Below are 18,012 nucleotides of genomic sequence, written 5' to 3' on the forward strand. Positions count from 1 at the left end.
GGCTTTGCATCGAAGTACCATAAAAACTGCGAATCTTCACATTAGGGCTGCACGATATGGGGAAAGCTCGCGATATGCAATATTAGTGATCAATATTGCGAAAACGTGCGGTATATGAATAAATAGCAAAACAACCAAAAACATCTTTCCCATTTGATTTCAACAGTTTAAAAATTATACTCCAAATGACCCTCGTCAACATAGGAGACGAACATCTAAGATAAAAGGCTCCATCTGATTGGTCAAAGGCATAAATAGAATTATTTGATTCATTAAATACTTCAAGCTGCCATAAGATTTTATTTAGCACATTTAAGCTAAACATTTATTGCAATTTTCGCCGTCTTTTGCAATATGCATATTGCACAGCTATATGTCGCGATAACGATAAATTTGCGAGATATTGTGCAGGCCTCATTCACATAGAAATTTGTGATAGGTTTATTTTTGTCCTATCTTAAATTTAGCACAACATGTGATTGATGCTTTCATCGTAAACATGTTGGTTCACTTTTCCCACGATTCGGTTCAATGGCGTAACATAAGGTTTAGCTATAATCTCTGGACACTTCTTCATGATACTTCAAAGGGTAGTTTCTGTTCACTTATTATTTTGTTACACATGGTAAATACCATCAAACAAGTTAACTCAAGATACTTTATTTGTACTAACACTGTCCTTTTATATGACAAGTACCACTAGAGGCAAGTTAACCCAACTCTTAAAGGTCGGTACAGCATAAATACCCAGTAGGTACTTCGTAAGTATGAACCAAATACTACCACACAACAAGTACAAGTAATAGCCTCGTTTTCATGGAGCAGTTCGGTCCAGACAATTTCTTGGAGCTTTCTTTTGTCATAATGACCTTCAACAGTAGCTCCGCCTTATTGGGTTCGTTCCATTTTCCTTTGAACCAACGGGGGCCCAAAAATGGTACGGTTCTGTCTGGCTTAATGGGTCCATTTTATAATGGAAATGCTCAAAATACAGAACCGGACTGGACCAAACCACTCAGTAGAAATGAGGGTCAACAGTACCATATAAATACCACTTAAGTTACGTAAGTACCACACTGTAAAAGAAGGCGTTACGAACATTAGATGCTAAAAGCCTTTTCACAAATGCTAATAAATTACAAAAATAAAAGCTTATAATTCTAAATAGAAGCTGCAAATGTTAAATTTAATGTTAGATATGCTGAAGCAAATATTAAAGTGGTGCATTTTAAGTAAAAGACGCCAAAATAAAAACCAAATAAAGTGCTAAACAAGATCAGTGATAGTAAGACTTTTAAAGTCCAGCAAAATTCTCCTGAATAATGCAGAAATGTTAAAAATATAGAATAATATGCTAAATTTGCTTTAAAAAATGGATAAAAGTTAAATCTAAAAATAAAAGTGAATGGACGATGTGTGCTGAAGAGTAATGACACACTTGTAAAGAAAATGCTAAAATACTAGAGTTTATATTAAAAGTGCTAACAGATGTTTTCACATTTCATTTACAAAAAGGAAATGACTTCAGACTGCTGAAGAGATTCGAAATGATCCTAAACAATAAAGCTCATTTTAAAAGTCTATATTTAGATCAACATTGTTGAATTAAATGCCACATAAGAGTACCAGTTAGTTATTTAAGGATGGTTTAAAAGAGCATATTGAACAGGGAAAAATATTCACTACAGAGAACATGTCAACACTGACAAATATTAAAATGTGGTTACAATAAAAGAAAACTCATCAACAGCAATGAAACACAAATACAAGCAGGAGTCGATGTTTGAGGGGAGCCTTAGTGCTGTTGGTAAACAGTTTTTAACGTTCGCTCACATTTCTGCTTTAAATAGAAGTACGGTTGTTTTAAATGAGTCCGCACTTTACCAGGACAAAGAAAAAGAGCAATTATGCAGAGCACTGCTGCTCTGAGGGAACAAGAAGTAGGACAAACGCGAGTTTGACCCGAGATAAAAATAAATCCTGGAAAGCTCCGATCAATTTCACAGCTCCTTTGTGCAGAGGAGGAGGATCAATAGGCCTGTGGAGAAGCTGAGCTGATAATGTCTCTGCAGTTTCAAGAATCCAGGAACAGATGATGACATGACGGCAGGAGATGAAGGCAGCAGAGCAGAAAGAGAAAAACAAACAAGGAAGAAAAGCCACGAGGAGCACAGGAGAAAAAAAGGAGAACAGGAGGAGCAATGGGAGAAGCCAAGGAGAACAGGAGAAAAAAAGGAGGAGAAAAGGAGGAGCACAGGAGAACAGGAGGAGCAATGGGAGAAGCCAAGGAGAACAGGAGAAAAAAAGGAGGAGAAAAGGAGGAGCACAGGAGAACAGGAGGAGAACAGGAAGAGCAATGGGAGAAGCCAAGGAGAACAGGAGAAAAAAAGGAGGAGAAAAGGAGGAGCACAGGAGAACAGGAGGAGAACAGGAAGAGCAATGGGAGAAGCCAAGGAGAACAGGAGAAAAAAAGGAGAAGCACAGGAGAACAGGAGGAGCAATGGGAGAAGCCAAGGAGAACAGGAGAAAAAAAGGAGGAGAAAAGGAGGAGCACAGGAGAACAGGAGGAGAACAGGAAGAGCAATGGGAGAAGCCAAGGAGAACAGGAGAAAAAAAGGAGAAGCACAGGAGAACAGGAGGAGCAATGGGAGAAGCCAAGGAGAACAGGAGAAAAAAAGGAGGAGAAAAGGAGGAGCACAGGAGAACAGGAGGAGAACAGGAAGAGCAATGGGAGAAGCCAAGGAGAACAGGAGAAAAAAAGGAGAAGCACAGGAGAACAGGAGGAGCAATGGGAGAAGCCAAGGAGAACAGGAGAAAAAAAGGAGAAGCACAGGAGAACAGGAGAAAAAAAGGAGGAGAAAAGGAGGAGCACAGGAGAACAGGAGGAGCAATGGGAGAAGCCAAGGAGAACAGGAGAAAAAAAGGAGGAGAAAAGGAGGAGCACAGGAGAACAGGAGGAGGAGCACAGGAGGAGCGGCACTCGCTGACAGACAGCAGCTCAGACTGATAGAAGAGAGACTAAGAGCTGGAAAACTGTTAGCCCCACAGTCAGAGCCAAATATAACGTTATCCAAACAAAACTGTAAATCAAGAAGCACACATTAAACACACTCGCACACACACACACACACACACACACTCTCACACACACAAACACACAGCTGCCAAGCAGCCAGAGGTCCCACTAAAGCACACTCATTTATTACAGAAGAAGATTTTTACATTTTGCAGCAAGCTGGACTCTTATTTTTTCAAGAAGTCTAGACATTTAGGGGACAGTTTGATGACTGACACTAACTTTATTAGAGAGTGGTGGGAAGTTTTGAGGTTTTGCTGTTACCATAAAGGAAATAAGCTGTGACAAGTGTAACCGGAATAGTCCGTTTATGCAGGAACCAACATTCAATTACATACAAGTATTACAATTTTATGTTTTTTTATTACTTCTGTTTTACATTTTAAAAGTATAAATTGAATAAAAACAATCTAAATGTTAACGCCAACAGCTTTGAAAGAATGAAATTGTAACAAAAGCAACACAACAGTGTTAGATGGCACAAAAATACTAAAAAAAATGCTAAAAAAAAGGTGATTCGCTGCTAAATAATTCACAAACCAAAAACTATTTTTAAGCGGTTGCAAATAAATTAAAGAAGAACATAAGTCACAATAAAAAAAATATAGAAGAAATATTTTTTAAATGAATTCATTAGCTGTTATACAATAAAAATGCTAAATGATTCCTGAAAAAATTCAACTTGAACAATTAATAGAGCAACTTTAAGCAGATGGAGATATACAAAAAAAAGATCATTATTAGAAGATTAATGCATAAAGATATAATAGATCAAATGTAAACACAAAACTAACACTGTTTATGAGGCTGAAGAACAAAGTAATCAGCTCAAAATGCTAAGAAATGTTAAAAATAATCTTTTTCTTTTATAAAATAAAGTTGAGAAGCTCAAACTTTTTTTGGTTGGGACTTAAGTACAGTACGGTCTAAACTAATGGAAAACAGAACAGAAGTGTGATCAATGACCACATAGAAGAATGAAAACTCCCTACCATGAGGCCAAAAGATGTCAGAAAAACGTCGTCACTTATTACACAGCGACAGATATTACCACTCTAGAGGAGGCTGAAAGTTTTTATTACAATTACAATAAAACCCTTTACTTCATTATTAACACTACCAAGCAGATACTTAAACCGTCACATTAAGGAGGGGAAGGAAAGGACAAAACACATCTACTAATTCCTTTTAATTCGTTTTTTTCTTTTATTATTACATGATGCTATTTCTGTCACCATAATTTTAGCTAACAGGGGCCGGGGAGAGTCCAAACATATTTTATGAAAGAAACAAAATGCTCAATAAACGGCGTTTCCCAAGGAAGAACAAAAAAATGATCAATGAGGTAAAGGTTTGACGGCAGGACGCTTCTAACTGCGCAGAGCTGCTGGACGCAGCTGGATGCAAAATAAGGCCAGAGGAAAAATGCATGTCAAAACATTAAGGCACTATTAAAAAGGTAGAAGTGAAAACGTCTGCCTCATTAAAACCAAACGGCTTCGCCCAAAGCTTGACGCCTTCAGCATATGATCCTGATATGGGTTCATTTAAACCATAGGGCGAGCTTCTTCAGGTGTAAACAGCGATCCAAATCGGAAAAATGACAAGTAGTAAGGACTAAAAACTGGTTGAATATTATTTCTTTTGTAAGTAACCATGGTATAAGCGGGTTAATGGCCTTCGAAGTGTGCATTGTCAGCATTAACGCACTTGGCGGAAGCAGGCGAAAATCAAGGCTGTTTCTAGTTATTGGTAGTTTTTATCAATGGATGAAAACAAAAGACTGAAAAATGTTTTATAGAAATGAATTGATTGTCCTGGGCCAAGCGACAGACTGGGAACCTGTCCCGATGTCCCCTGCCTTTGCCCACAAGTGGTCATGATAGGATCCAGCAACCCCAAAGACGGGTTCAGAACATGAATGAATCGGTTGTTAAATAGTTTCGTTTCATCATTTGTGTGGATTTTTAACCTCGCTCAAGTGTTTGATACATTCAGAGGATTTTTCCTACAAAAATACTCGATCTTTTTTGCTTCGGACGATCCCTGACGCCGCAGAGCATCGCCGATTTTCTGAAGCGGCTGTTGACGACCGGAGAGGATGAGGCCGAGTGTCACGCGTGATGAAAAGCATCTTTCCAGCTCTTCTTCTGGTTCCCACGCGACGGCAGAGCCTCAGTGTGCTCTTCATCGCTCCAGCCTCTCAATTCCAGCTCAACCCCGCCCTCCCATTCTGAATTAATGAGCTCCTCCGAACCACATCTTGACCTCTGACCCCCGCTGTTTACCAAATGCTTGTTTCATGGTCTTCTGTCTCCTGACACCGTCTCCGTTCTTTTAATAGCCACCCAGCACAGAAAAAGCAGCAGCTGTTTCTCTTTTTCATGTTTACTGGACGAAGCTGAAAACGAAACGAGACGATGGGTTCCTCTAGTGCATCGCTCTGCACCTCGTCTGACACGTATGAGGAAACGCAAAATCCAGGCAACTTAACATGCAAAGCGGATTATGTGGGATGTAAATGTTGACAGAGGAGGCGGAGAAGACGCTTCATGCTGTCCATCAACTGCAAGGAAACGGAGAACAAATCCAGACTGGACGGGAGTCCAGATGTGATCATCTGATGAGAACACCATCTCAACATCCTGCACACTTAACCCAACCAAACTCAGCTTATTCCGTCTGAATTTAAGGCCGAAAGTGTGACGTTTCCTGCAAGCGATGAGTCTCTGAAAACAAACGGTTGGTTTTATTTTTGGAAAAGGCTGATAAGGCAGAGAACTGCGTCCCTGAGCGGAGCTTCCCGTAATCGTACGGCCGAGCGAGCAATGTTTGGGCCTCGCCGAGAGATTGCTGAGATTAGGATTAAGGCCATTCTCAGAGCAGAAGCTGAATGACGCATTAGCGACCGCAGCAGGAAGTCTGCATGATGTGACTTCACAAACCCACAGCTGGGCTGCAGCTCACTCTGATGATCCCACTGAAATCAAAAATAAACGCCTCCAATACCTCCACAAGATCAGCTGTGTTCTGTGTGCTTGATGCTCAAACTAATAAAGCTGCGTTCAGATTCAGAACAGGAATGTGGAGGCATTACAAGAGATTCAAGTTCCTACTCCAGGTCCTTAGCCATAAAACCAATTTCTTATTTTTGCTGCAAAAAAATGACTTTTTTTAAATTAAAATAATAAATTCCTAATTTAATGTAATTTATCTGAGACCTTCTTCAACACAACAGGAAATGAAGAAGCTAGCAGGAAATCAAAAGTGAAAACCGTTCACCACGATTCCTCTGACTACAAGCCGATTCATGCTCTGCAAAAGAGACAGTCCTTCTCTAGAGCAGGCCTGGAACAACAAGAACTAATTCTGTCTGGTTCTTTACAAGAACTTAGAAGGTCTAGAACACTGTTAAAAAAAAAAAATAAGCAACAACATGCAGCAATGACTTGTTTTTAGAACGACTGACGAGGAGGAAAACCACAAGTCTGATAAAAGCGACTGAACATCTGCTGGACCCGGGTCGGCTCACGCCTACCAGCCCTCACAGCTCTCTGGTTTTGCCACGCCCACTTCTACTTGAGTAGACCGTAGCTTTGGAGGCGGCGGCACTCTGAACTTGTGTCACGTTCACACCGGGCTCGGAAATGCGGCTTTAATGAAAAGAATGAAAGTCTGTGTAAACGCACGTATTGTAAACGCAGGTTTTGAGCTTCCACATTTAAAACCCTTGAGTTGATGCATCACTGTGCATGTTTTTAAGTCTTTATTCAGGCTCTACATACAAAGCACACGTGAAGTAAAACCAGGTCAAACTTTGACCAATCAGGGACTGGGATTTAGTAGTGAGATATGGGTCACAGACGTTTCAAAACACAGACATGCCAACCGCTTGAACAGTGATCATGAAGAAGAAATTGATCATTGCAGATTGTGCCCAGGCCGGAATGATATGACCTCAAGTCTTTCATACATCAGAATAGAGCCGTGAAAGGAAAAACCTGGAGCAAGATTCACTGGATTTGCACCAAGCCTTTTCAGACTACTAGTTCGTGAGCTAAGTGTTGGGTAGAGACAGACCTGTGTGAACACAGTATGCTGGCGTGTTCAAAAGCCTGCGTTCATATGCCAGGCGTGTACGTAGCTTTATAGCCGTGTAACACAAGTTCACACCGAGCTCAGCTTCCGCATTACTGTTGAACATGCGTCAAAAGTCAAACCAGTTGAATTTTGACCAATCAGGGACTCTTATTTGGAAGTGGCGAATAGGTAAACTTTTTTTGTTTGAAACACTTCACACACCCTTTGATTGTTGATATACTGAAAAACGGCAGCTTTTCACCACAGCCTGCTTTTATGCAAAGCGTTACACAGAATGCTTTTTATTGTTGGATGCCGATTATCTTATCAAACGACATTTTGAGTCTCTAATCTGGGATTTGAACCCCTAACCAAGTGCTTGGCAGACAGGTTGCTCCACCCAGCGGTTCTCAGCCACCTCCTGTCCCAGAGCTGACTCCACATGAACCCTCTTGACAGCAGCTCTCCCTATCACAAAGGTTTGTTTCTCTCCTCTCAATCATCTCTGCTATTCGCCGAGCGGGAGGATGTTGTCGAGGAGTCGGCTCTCCCAGCCTCCTGGTTGGAGGTCGCCTCTCAACACGCCGGCAGCCATAAGTGGGTCAGCATTTTTCTTCTGGCCACACAGGCGAGCAGCGGCACTCAGGAAGCGTGCGTTCACGTTCAGGCCCCCAACTAAACTAAGGAGGCGTGACGACACAAGATCGCGGCACAAAGGAAATTCTGGAAACAAAATCACTCCCAGTCAATACGAAAGCGCCTGCTTTGGGCTTCCCGCAGGATCAGCTACAGGTTCTTAGATTTACGATCGTATTCATAGATAAAAACCAAAAGGTCCTTAAAAATAATGTCAAGAATTTAGTTCAATGTTTAAGGTGATCACATCTGGATATGGCATGGAATATGAGCTGGTGAATCGTAAATTTATCGTAGAACTGGACCAACTCTGTATTCTTATGCTGGAGCGTCTGCCCTGAAAACCATAGACCGTAAAAACGACGGATGAATCAAAGTGAAACGTCAAACATAGAAAATGACTTCCCTCCGGGTCAAAATCCCTCACCATTGCTTCCCGATACGGGCGCCGCCATGCTGACCCCAGTCGACAGTGATCGTTGCGAGTCGCTCTGAGTCATGGTATCTATGCCAACTACTGTCGCCACTGCCGTGGATACGATGACTCAGAGTGACTCGGACCAATCACTGTTGACTAGTTTCAACATGGCGGCGCCCGTATCAGGAAGCAAGGGAACTTTTATTTGGGAAAACGAGAAGGGAGGGGTTGAGGTGTCCATTGTTTTTCCAGTCAATGCCTGAGACTGGCAGACTTTGGGTTCAATTACAGGGTCTGGTCTCATGAAACCCTGAATGGTGGGCAAAGCGCAGGAACAAGTGTTGGGGGCTCAACAACTGTTGTATGTACTGCTGTGTCACCGTTGTCTATAAACCGAGCCCCCCCTCCCCCTTAGGGGACTGAATTTCTTTTAAGGCTGAAAAGAAGTACAAACCCATCGGGTTTGCGTTTTGCTGATTGATGGCAAACTCATGCCCAGGAATCCACTGCCTGGTTTGACTCAAGGGTTCGATCGCCATTCTCGTGCTCAGAGGTGACTGAGAAAACCGTGTGGCGGTTTGAGACGGGCCAAAACGTGGTTTTGTGGTGTGACAGCAGAATTCCCCAACGTTATCAATTACGTGCCATTCCAGGTCACGTGTGATGGCTTGTGACATGTGACAGTGTGAACCAAGGTGCAGACCACAAGAGCAGACCAGAAAAACTACATCCGAATTTTCAAACTATGCTGAGATACACACATCAACGAAGCAACTCAAGGCCAAGGAAGCTGCAACCAACGGTTCTTGTTTACCCTGAAATTAGCTCCGCCCCTTTCATTGCTTTATTAGAGTAAGATGAAGAGAAAAAATTCAACATGAGTTGTTTCAGATGTTACCGGACAGCATTTAAGTGACAAGACGATTTTAAGAGTCAAAGCAGCCCAGCTGCAGTTAGACAGCTGCAGGTCTATGGCTAATAATTGAAGTTGAGGCTAATAATCCTGTGAAAGACGGACTCCAACAACGGTTTTCCTCCGAATTTCGCTTTAGAGGTGCAGAAATCTGTTTGTTTTAGTTTGAGCTGCTGCAGAGGAGATTTCCCGGCCGTCCCTCAGGCGGCTGTTGGCTGGTCAAAGTTCGAACCCTTCCACTCCAATCAATAAAGAAGGCTTGACAGCTAGCAGAGTTCACAGCACAAAACAAACACACAACAAGGAAGTGTGATCGCAGCAGCACACTGCCTCTCTGGGCTCCAGCACCAGGACGTCTACACTCCGTTACAACAACACAAAGTCCACACACCACACAAAAAGAAACTAATCACATTGCTTAAAGTAATATTCAGTGGAGTAAAAACCACTTCCAGGAAGTTGGTTCGTGATTTCAATCAATGGTTTTAGGTGAATTTGTACATTTGTAAGACTCACTCTGATGAAAACCACGTTTTTGGTCTCTGTGGCATTTTTCTACAGATGGACCACATATATAAAGATAGTAGGGCTTGCAAACGACTAGATCCATGTACGCCTTGGTTCCACTCGTCTGAACTGGAATCTGGCTCCAAACTGTTCGGCTGGATAGCTTCAATATTGCTCACCATTGTTGTTGCACTGCTACTGTTGGCTTGGGGTTGTGAAGAGCTGTAAGCTATCGACAGAGCATGCAAACAGAGAGCTCTCAGAAACGGGGAGGAGGAGGGTGCGCCAACAGTCCCACCAACAGCTCAGGGAAGTTTCTAATGAACTCCTGCCGCTCTGCAGAAACTAAGTCTTAAGAAATGACAGGGTTTTTTTACTTTTAAAACGGCACAATTGTAATTGAAAACCACTTTTTATTAAAAAAAAGAAGAAAATGGGAAAAATACATTGTTCTGAGGTGTTGGTTTGTGGTTTTAAACAACGTGAGTTTCTGACTGCAGAATTGACAAAGCCGCTGTTATTCGTGTGTGTGTGGGTGTGTTATTGTGTGTGTCAGATTGAAACAGAAACTCACATCTCACAATGATGCGACTGAAATCCACGTTCCATTTAAAAGGTGGGATTAAATCTTAAAAAGGCTCAAGGAAAAGTCTTTATTTTCACCAGCTAATAGCTGCTGACATCGTTAATCCCAGATACACGTGTCATTTTCAGATTACAGTAATAATCTGAAAAAACAGTTCCTAATAATCTGTCAGAACCAAACGACATCCCATTTTCAAGCATGACCTCATCAGACCAGAGGAAAAGATGACATCGAAGATACAACGTTACCATGAAAGGGTCGTGTTGTGGTCGTGTTGTTTCAACCGGATTTCACACAATAAATTCAAATGTGTGTGTGATGGAAATTTGGGTTAACAAACTCCATCAGCCACTACGAGGAATGCAGAGTCATTCAGCCTTTAAAAAGTCTGAAATATCCTAACGTCCTAATCCAGATCCTGCCTTTTGCACTAAAAAAGTGTTTTGACTTCATACAACTTGATAAATGCAGACTGTGAGGATTTGGTTCTCCATCAGCCGCTGAAAAAAGTAAAAACAAAAAACATGGCAACTTCTTCTGTTCTTTTACTCGCTGGAACAAAACCTGCGTATCCTTTGCGTTTCATCTAGACTGAGAGTTTGTCTCAGATTAGATAACAGACAAAAGCACCTTTGCATTTCAGGGTTTTATTCCCATAAAATGCAATTGAAGTAGGAATGTGCACTTAAAGGAAGTCAACAGCTATGCAAAGGTTTCATTCAGGCGGACGAGCCTCCAAGTTATTCCAAAATCCAAACTATGACAACCGACAAACGAAACACGAAGGTTCAAAATGCATAAATAAAGTAATTAATCATAACCTAAACATTTGGAAATAAACGCCAAAACATTTTTTCTGAACTTAACCACCTGACAGATGGATCTCACTTCAAATGTGACAAGACCTTAAAGATTCCCTGCAAGGAAAATTGGGTTTTTAGCTCGTTCGAGTGGATTTTTTTTTCTCATGTTGGAGAACATATATTATAAGAAAATTAGGAATTCAATTGTATTTCTTTCTTCAAATTGTTATGAATCAGGAGCAGATGACAGAAGGTCATTTGAGAAAGTCTGTAGCGGTGATGTAGGTGCTACAATGGGCAGGCCACAAGCTCCCTGCTCTGCTCCATTCTGATACATCTATCTGTAGACAAATAGATCCATTAATGTTTTCATTTTCCTCGTCTGAGCTGGAATCTGGATCTGAACTGTACGGCTGGATTGCTCTGATATTGCTCGCCATTTTTGTTGCACCGCTAAAGTTAGGTTGGAGTTGTGAGGGGCTGTAAACTAGCGAGAGAGAGGGTAATAAGATGGGTGATGGGAAGAGGGGATGGGCTTAAAATCCCGCACCACACAGAGGCTGTGTTGTCCTTGTGCCGCTCTGCAGAAACTATGTCCTCAAAAATGACACAGGTTCTTGGATTTTGTCTAAAAACCGCATAATCATAATTAAAAGACCACTGCTTTAAAAATAGGTCAAAGATGATCAGGGTGAGTCTTTAAAGAACTGATCAATACAATATAAACTCTATGTTTCCAAATGTAACAAAGTAAATCAAAGGAATATTCAAATAAATGACAGAAAAAAGAGCTCTGAAAATGCTGAATCAGCATTCATGTTGGCTCCACAAACTTCCTCATGTGTACAGTTTTGGTCCTGAAGTTAGAGGGACGCTTGTTAGAAAAACATTTTAAACTTCTTTTTATTTGATAAATCGGAAATTTGAACGAATTGGATTGTTTGTGATGATTTCTGTCATTGAAGATGTTAATTGCTGGATGCGTGTTTTTGCAGAGAAAACATGGAGATGGTCGCGCGTAAAACGCTTTCATGTTTTGTTTTGTTTTGTTTTTCTGAATTTCTCAGAGCCAGCCTGACGGGCCTCCACAGGTGAGCAGCCGAACTCCGCGCAGGAGGTCCTGATGCAGTCTTCCCGATCAGAGTCGCTCCCGCAGCTGCTCGGAGGCGCTCGGGCCTGTTTGTGTTGGCAGCATCAGCTGATCGGCAGGAGCCTGCAGGCCGCAGAGGAGCGCCCTCACATCACACCCTCTGACGCAGCCCGACACTCCGGAGCACACCGAGCCAGAGCCCCGGGATGGGGGGGGGGGGGGGGGGGGTGCCGGGGCTCGAACGGGCGGAGAGAAGGCGTAAATTACAATTAAAATGCGTCAGGAGGAGCCGCGCGTAATCCCGGAGGAGGACAGAAAACAAAACAGCCCGAAAAATGCGAGACAAAGCGCTCATTTTTATGCAGGCGCGCACAGATAGGGGGGGGGGGGGGGGGGGGGGACTCACTGTGGCAGAGCTGAGGCAGCTGTCCGTCAGCGTGAGGTGGTGCGGCTCCCATCTCCGCAGGAACTTGGACGTGAGGATCTTGCTGAGGAAGGTGCGCGGGTGCTTGAGCACGCACACCTGGATGTCGCCCTCGTGCAGCAGCTTGTAGCGCATCCCGCTGCTGCTGCAGTGGTGCAGGGGCCGCTTGCAGGGCCCCGCGCCCGGCTTGGCGTTGTTGTGGCCATCCGACATCTCCCCCAGCAGCGGCTTGCTCTCCTCGCACTGGTAGAACTGGTTGTTGTGCAGCTCCCCGCCGCCGTTCACATCCATCTCCCCTGATCCAGCAGACTTGGTCGTCCGAACGTTTGGAGCCGCCGGGGGGCTCAGGACTCCGCCATCGGGGGGCCCAGCCGAGAGAAAAACGAAAACCAGACACGGATAAGGTCGCGGGAGGGGGTGGGGGTACCTACCGACCCACCGCCACAACACTTCTTCAGTTAGTGCGGCGGGCCCACGCACAGCCGCGGGTTTCACAGCAGCAGATCCAGGCGCAGGGGGGTCTCTGTAAGCCCTTCACGATAATCCACCATTTCCGTCCGCGCACAAAGCCCGTGAACTGTCTCCACGGTGCGTCTTCACTCCCACCCACCCCCCCGAACCGTCAACGAGCGGCTCAGTGTGTTAGGGCCATGGCCTTATCCGATCCGTTCGCCCCTCCGGGGCCGAACGCGGTAATCCTCGGCGGGGGAGCGGCGCCGCGCGCGGGGGTCTCCTCGGGCGGCAGCTGTGCGGTCCCTCCGTGGGCTTTCGTGTCCGTTCGCTGCCTCGGTTTCGTTGAATTCGCCTTTCTGTCTCGGTGTGAAGAGGAGCGTGCACTCTCCGCTGCGCCGCGCCGATTGGCCGCTGCTCGTTCATGTGATCGCCGACTGACGTCAAAGAGGAGGCGAGCGGATGAGCCGCGTGTCTTTGTGCTCGAGTGTCTGCCGCGAGGACGCACGCTCACCCCCACCCCCCGCGTGCGCGAGGAAAAATGCAGGAGGAAGCACGAGCTCCTAGTGACTCCCCGCCTCTGACTAAAACAAGAAGAACAATAAAACAAAGAATTTTAAACGTTTTTACTGTAAAATTATAAAAATACAATAGTAAGAAATAAAATAAAGTAACGATCAATGATATTTAGTTATTATAAAGAGTCCAATATTTATGAAATATTTTACTAATTAATCTAAAACAATTACCTTTTTTTACTGTATGTAGTTTTTATTAGGATTCTGTTGAGGAATATTTTCTTATTCTACTTCATTAGAAATACTTCTATTTTAAAAACTATTGTTCCACATTAATGAAATCATTTATTCTTTTAATCTTTTCTTCGTTTAACATTATTTTTAATTTTATTTTCATTTTTATTTGATCATTCTTTAACCTTTTTTATAGTTTGTTTATATGAAAATGTGATATTTCACTGTTTCTTTAAGTTGCACTACTTTGCTTCTTTCAATTTTATTTCGATTTTTGTGTGTAAATCTTTCATTTTTTCCATTTTTTTCCAGGTTTTCTGAAGTATTTTCAGTCTTGATTTGCCTCTTTTCTTTAGTTCCCATTGATTTGTTTTGTACTTTTTTCCCTCATGGATGCACCGTCATCAAACGAGACATTTCTGCAGAAAAACAAACAACTTTAACCTGCACAGCTGCCATGTAACATCACTGCAACTGGATCAATGAGACAAAAGAAACAATAAAGTGAGTAATATTTGTTGTATAATTTTCCAGAACTCTTTTCTGTTGTGGAGGAGTAGCAGGAATCAGCTCCTGGACCTTTGGATCATGTTTGGCGACCTAGTATCAGAATCTTGTGGTGTTAGGAGCATAAGCACTTGTAGACGACCTCCTTCTTGATCGGGACATGCACGGCCGATAAACTTATTTGACCTTCTGTAGAAATCAGGGAGGTTCCTGTGGTGCAGAATGACGGGCCAGACTGGAGGAACAGCTTTTCCTGCGTTCATGGCAACTCAACTCATTCCATTCTATTTTTTTCCATTCGTATTTATTCAATTGTTTCTGTACATATTGGAGATTTTTGGTTAGACATGTGAGTTACAGTATTTTCTTTTTTTATTTTATTCCATTTTATTTTCTTCACCACTCCACAATAAAAGGATTCTGATTCTGACCGGGATCAGCTGATGGGACGATATCTGCTGGTTTGTAGCGTTCAGAGCCTCAAGTCCAAATCAAAGCTTCAAAGCTTCATGATTTTGGGTTTTGTATTAAACACCTACACCAAAAATGGTGTCTTTGTTGTTTCTAACATGTTCTTCTGGTTTTTTCACATAATAGGGGACATTTATGAAATAAATTAAGCTCAAAATCGCGTTTCTTTTACTAATTGTTGTGAATCAGGAGCAGACTAAAAAATGCCGTTTGAAAGATCATTTTTGTGGCGTATTTGTAGAAAATACGCTGAGAGACTCCGAGCTCTCCGCTTCGCTTCATTCTGATGCATCATTGCAGACAAATGGATGCATCTACGTCTTTGTTTTGCTCATCTGAGCTGGAATCTGGCTCTAAACTTTACTACTCGCCATCGTAATGTTAGGTTGGGGTTGTGAGGGGCTGTAAGCTAGCGGGAGAGCATGTAAACTAAGAGCTCTCAGCAACGGGGAGCGAAAGGGGGGTGGGGTTTCTCCAGGCCAACAGTTCGGCCCTCAACTCAGAGGTGAATTTCTAATGAACAGAAACTTTGTACTACAAATTTTATTTCTTTATTTTGGCTAAAAACGGCATAAATCAAGTATAAGATCACTGGGAACGATTTTAGAACAGATCAAAAGTTGATCAGAGTGAGACATTAAAGTGAAATTTGAAAAGAACAAAAAAAGTGGACCCCAAACCAAATGCACCTTTAGGAGACCCTAAGTCAGAGCAGAAATCCATGTGAAGGAACCAAGAAGGCAACAATTTGTTTTATGAAGTAGAAGCTTTTTCAAAGTTTTCCAAACATCGCAGCTGGATGTGCCGAGATTCGTGCTTCAAAAAACATGTCAGGAACTCTGTTCTTCATCACGTCCCCTGATTATCCTTACAAAACCACAGAAACATTAACAACAGGGAGCCGGAAACATAGAAGAAGGAAGACTGGAGACAAATTACACGAGAAACACCAAAGAGGAGAAGATTAGGAGAGTAAAAACGTTCTAGAGGAAAAGAAACTGAAAAAAGCAAAACGATGACAAACAGTGAAGCAACTGAAATAATGCAATGTTCTGCCGTAAATGACGCAGAGCTGAACGAGTCGACTCGCTGAAACATGTCTGCTTTCCGGAGGGGCTTCAGCAGAGAAGCAAAGGGAAACCTGAGAGGTGCATCACTCCTGCACATCAGCGTCGAGGAAGCCGCGCTGTGAGAAACCCATTTTTTTTTAGGTGGAGATATTAAAGCGGACTTCTCCGCTTCCTCGCCATCCTTAGAGCTTCTACACCTTTCATTCAAACTTCCATCAGGAAAGAAAAAAATAAAACTGGGCACGGAAACAAGTATTTGTTGAAACCGCTACGCTGACCTCCGAGCTTCAAACACCCAGTAAACAAAGATAAACAAAACCAAAACAGGAGTTTGTGGATCGGCTGAAAGATCTCATCAAGCAGCAGATGATGATTCCATCTAAAGAAAATCAGGAAACAGACTGTTTAAATGGGAACGGGTTAGACATTTCTGCTGCTTCAGGACTCTTCAGAGGAGTTACTGACCAAAGGAACGACTCCAGAAAACACAGGAAGGCTGGAAGCAGAAGAATATGGAAAGAAGAGCAGGCCTCACTGAACTCAGTTCAGGTCAGAGCCCACGATTCAACAGTCAGACAGAGACTTTTGGAAGAAACTGGATCCACGGGAAAGTTTAAAGATAAAGATGATGCTGAGATACAAGAACATAAAGACGCACATTTGACAAGATCATCTCCGCCATAAAAAACAAAACAAAAGTATTCTGTGGATTTATGAGACAAAAACAGAACTTTCTGAAAAGTGTAAGACAGGACAGCATTTCAGAATAACAACAGACAAACACGGTGATGGTAGTGTGATGGTTTGTCATAACCGAAACCAAGAATTCAACTCTCTCTCAGTCTATTAATCCAACTGCATGGAGCTCCTGAAGCATTTGAATCAAAGTCTGGACTTGCTTTCATTTCAAGCATCATTTCTTGCTCTCCTGATACGTCTGAGTTTAAACAACTCTGAAAAAACACACAGACCAGACAAAACCTTCACTGACAAACGCCAGATGATGACGTTGCTGCTGCCAGGTCAGATTACAGGCCACTTTGCTGTTTTTGTAGCACTTTTCTCATGTTGGAGGACATATATTACAAAAAATAAGTATCTCTTTATTCAAATCGTGGTGAATCACAATCACTCACAGGGTAACCAATAACTTTTGCACATTTAAAATTATTTGCACACATTTGCCTGTACTGTTTGTAAATAGCTTTTAAATTATACCACCTTATTTGTTGACATTGATTTTGTTTTTATTTTATTCTATTTTATTTTGTGATTACAATGCTGCTACGGCAAGGCACAGATTCCCCCATGTGTGTCGATCAATGAAGCATTTCTGATTCTGATTCTAACTGAACGCTCCGAGTGTAAAGGAGAGAAACGGTTTGTTTTTTAGGTCAAAAAAGAGAAATTGAATGTGAAGAACTTCAGAAACATCAGGTTTTTGAGACCAAATCAGGCTAGATCTTTGAGGAGGAGCTGCTCCTCGCTTGGAGTCAGAGCAGATCTTAGACTGTTCTTGCTCCGTTAAACAGTAACTCCCAATCTGCCAGTCAAATGGCACTGAAGAAGATCATTTTGGCACAAAACACTTCTGAGAAACCTTGGAATCCGTCTTGAGTAGAACACAAGACTAATTTCCAGAACTTCTTTTTTTTTGTCGTTGTTGTTGCCAAAATTAGGAACGTCTCGTCTCAGAGGGATGCAGAAGAAACAGTCCATCCATGTGGGACTTCAAGATCCCAAACCCAGCAGGAACGCTACAGAAGGACTTTCTCAAACATCTCCATCCTCTCTTTTCAGAGTGCTTCCTGCAGCAGAGCTGCAGCTCAGTCAAGAAAGGATGAAGATAAAACCACTTTACAACAGAGACCACGTCAACACAAACACTAACATTCACTTTGCAACCAAAGAAATGAGGACAAAAACAAAGATACGTTAACAACAGAGTATGTCTGCAGAAACACAAATATGTAAATCAAAGAAAAATGTTTTTTTTTAAGCTTTTTTTTTTTATTGTTTTAGTTTTCTTTTTACTTCTGAGTTGGCAGCACACCTAAAGAAAAGCAAAGAAAAAAAAACAGTAAACTTACCATAACAGCAGACAAAACTGAGGAAGCTTTAGTTCCTTTTTGCCTGTTGGGCCTGTTCGGAGCTCCATAGCAGCATTTCCTGACCATCTGAAGAAGGCTGAAGGTGACCAGCATGAACAGCATTACAATCATCTTAATG

At 42.4% G+C, this 18,012-nt stretch overlaps 1 protein-coding gene across 1 annotated transcript in view; it reads right to left on the bottom strand.

The window, feature by feature from the left end:
- cmip (c-Maf inducing protein) overlaps positions 1-13,459 on the bottom strand; it is a 43,857-nt gene extending 30,398 nt beyond the window's left edge. The window contains exon 1 of the mRNA XM_023955992.1: positions 12,516-13,459. Within this exon, the coding sequence (XP_023811760.1) occupies positions 12,516-12,824 (309 nt within the window). The 5' untranslated portion in view covers positions 12,825-13,459. The remainder of the gene's footprint in view (positions 1-12,515) is intronic.
- Between the last annotated feature and the right edge of the window lie 4,553 nt (positions 13,460-18,012).

The sequence above is a fragment of the Oryzias latipes genome, chromosome 6, assembly GCF_002234675.1.
Source record: "Oryzias latipes chromosome 6, ASM223467v1".
NCBI lineage: Eukaryota > Metazoa > Chordata > Actinopteri > Beloniformes > Adrianichthyidae > Oryzias > Oryzias latipes.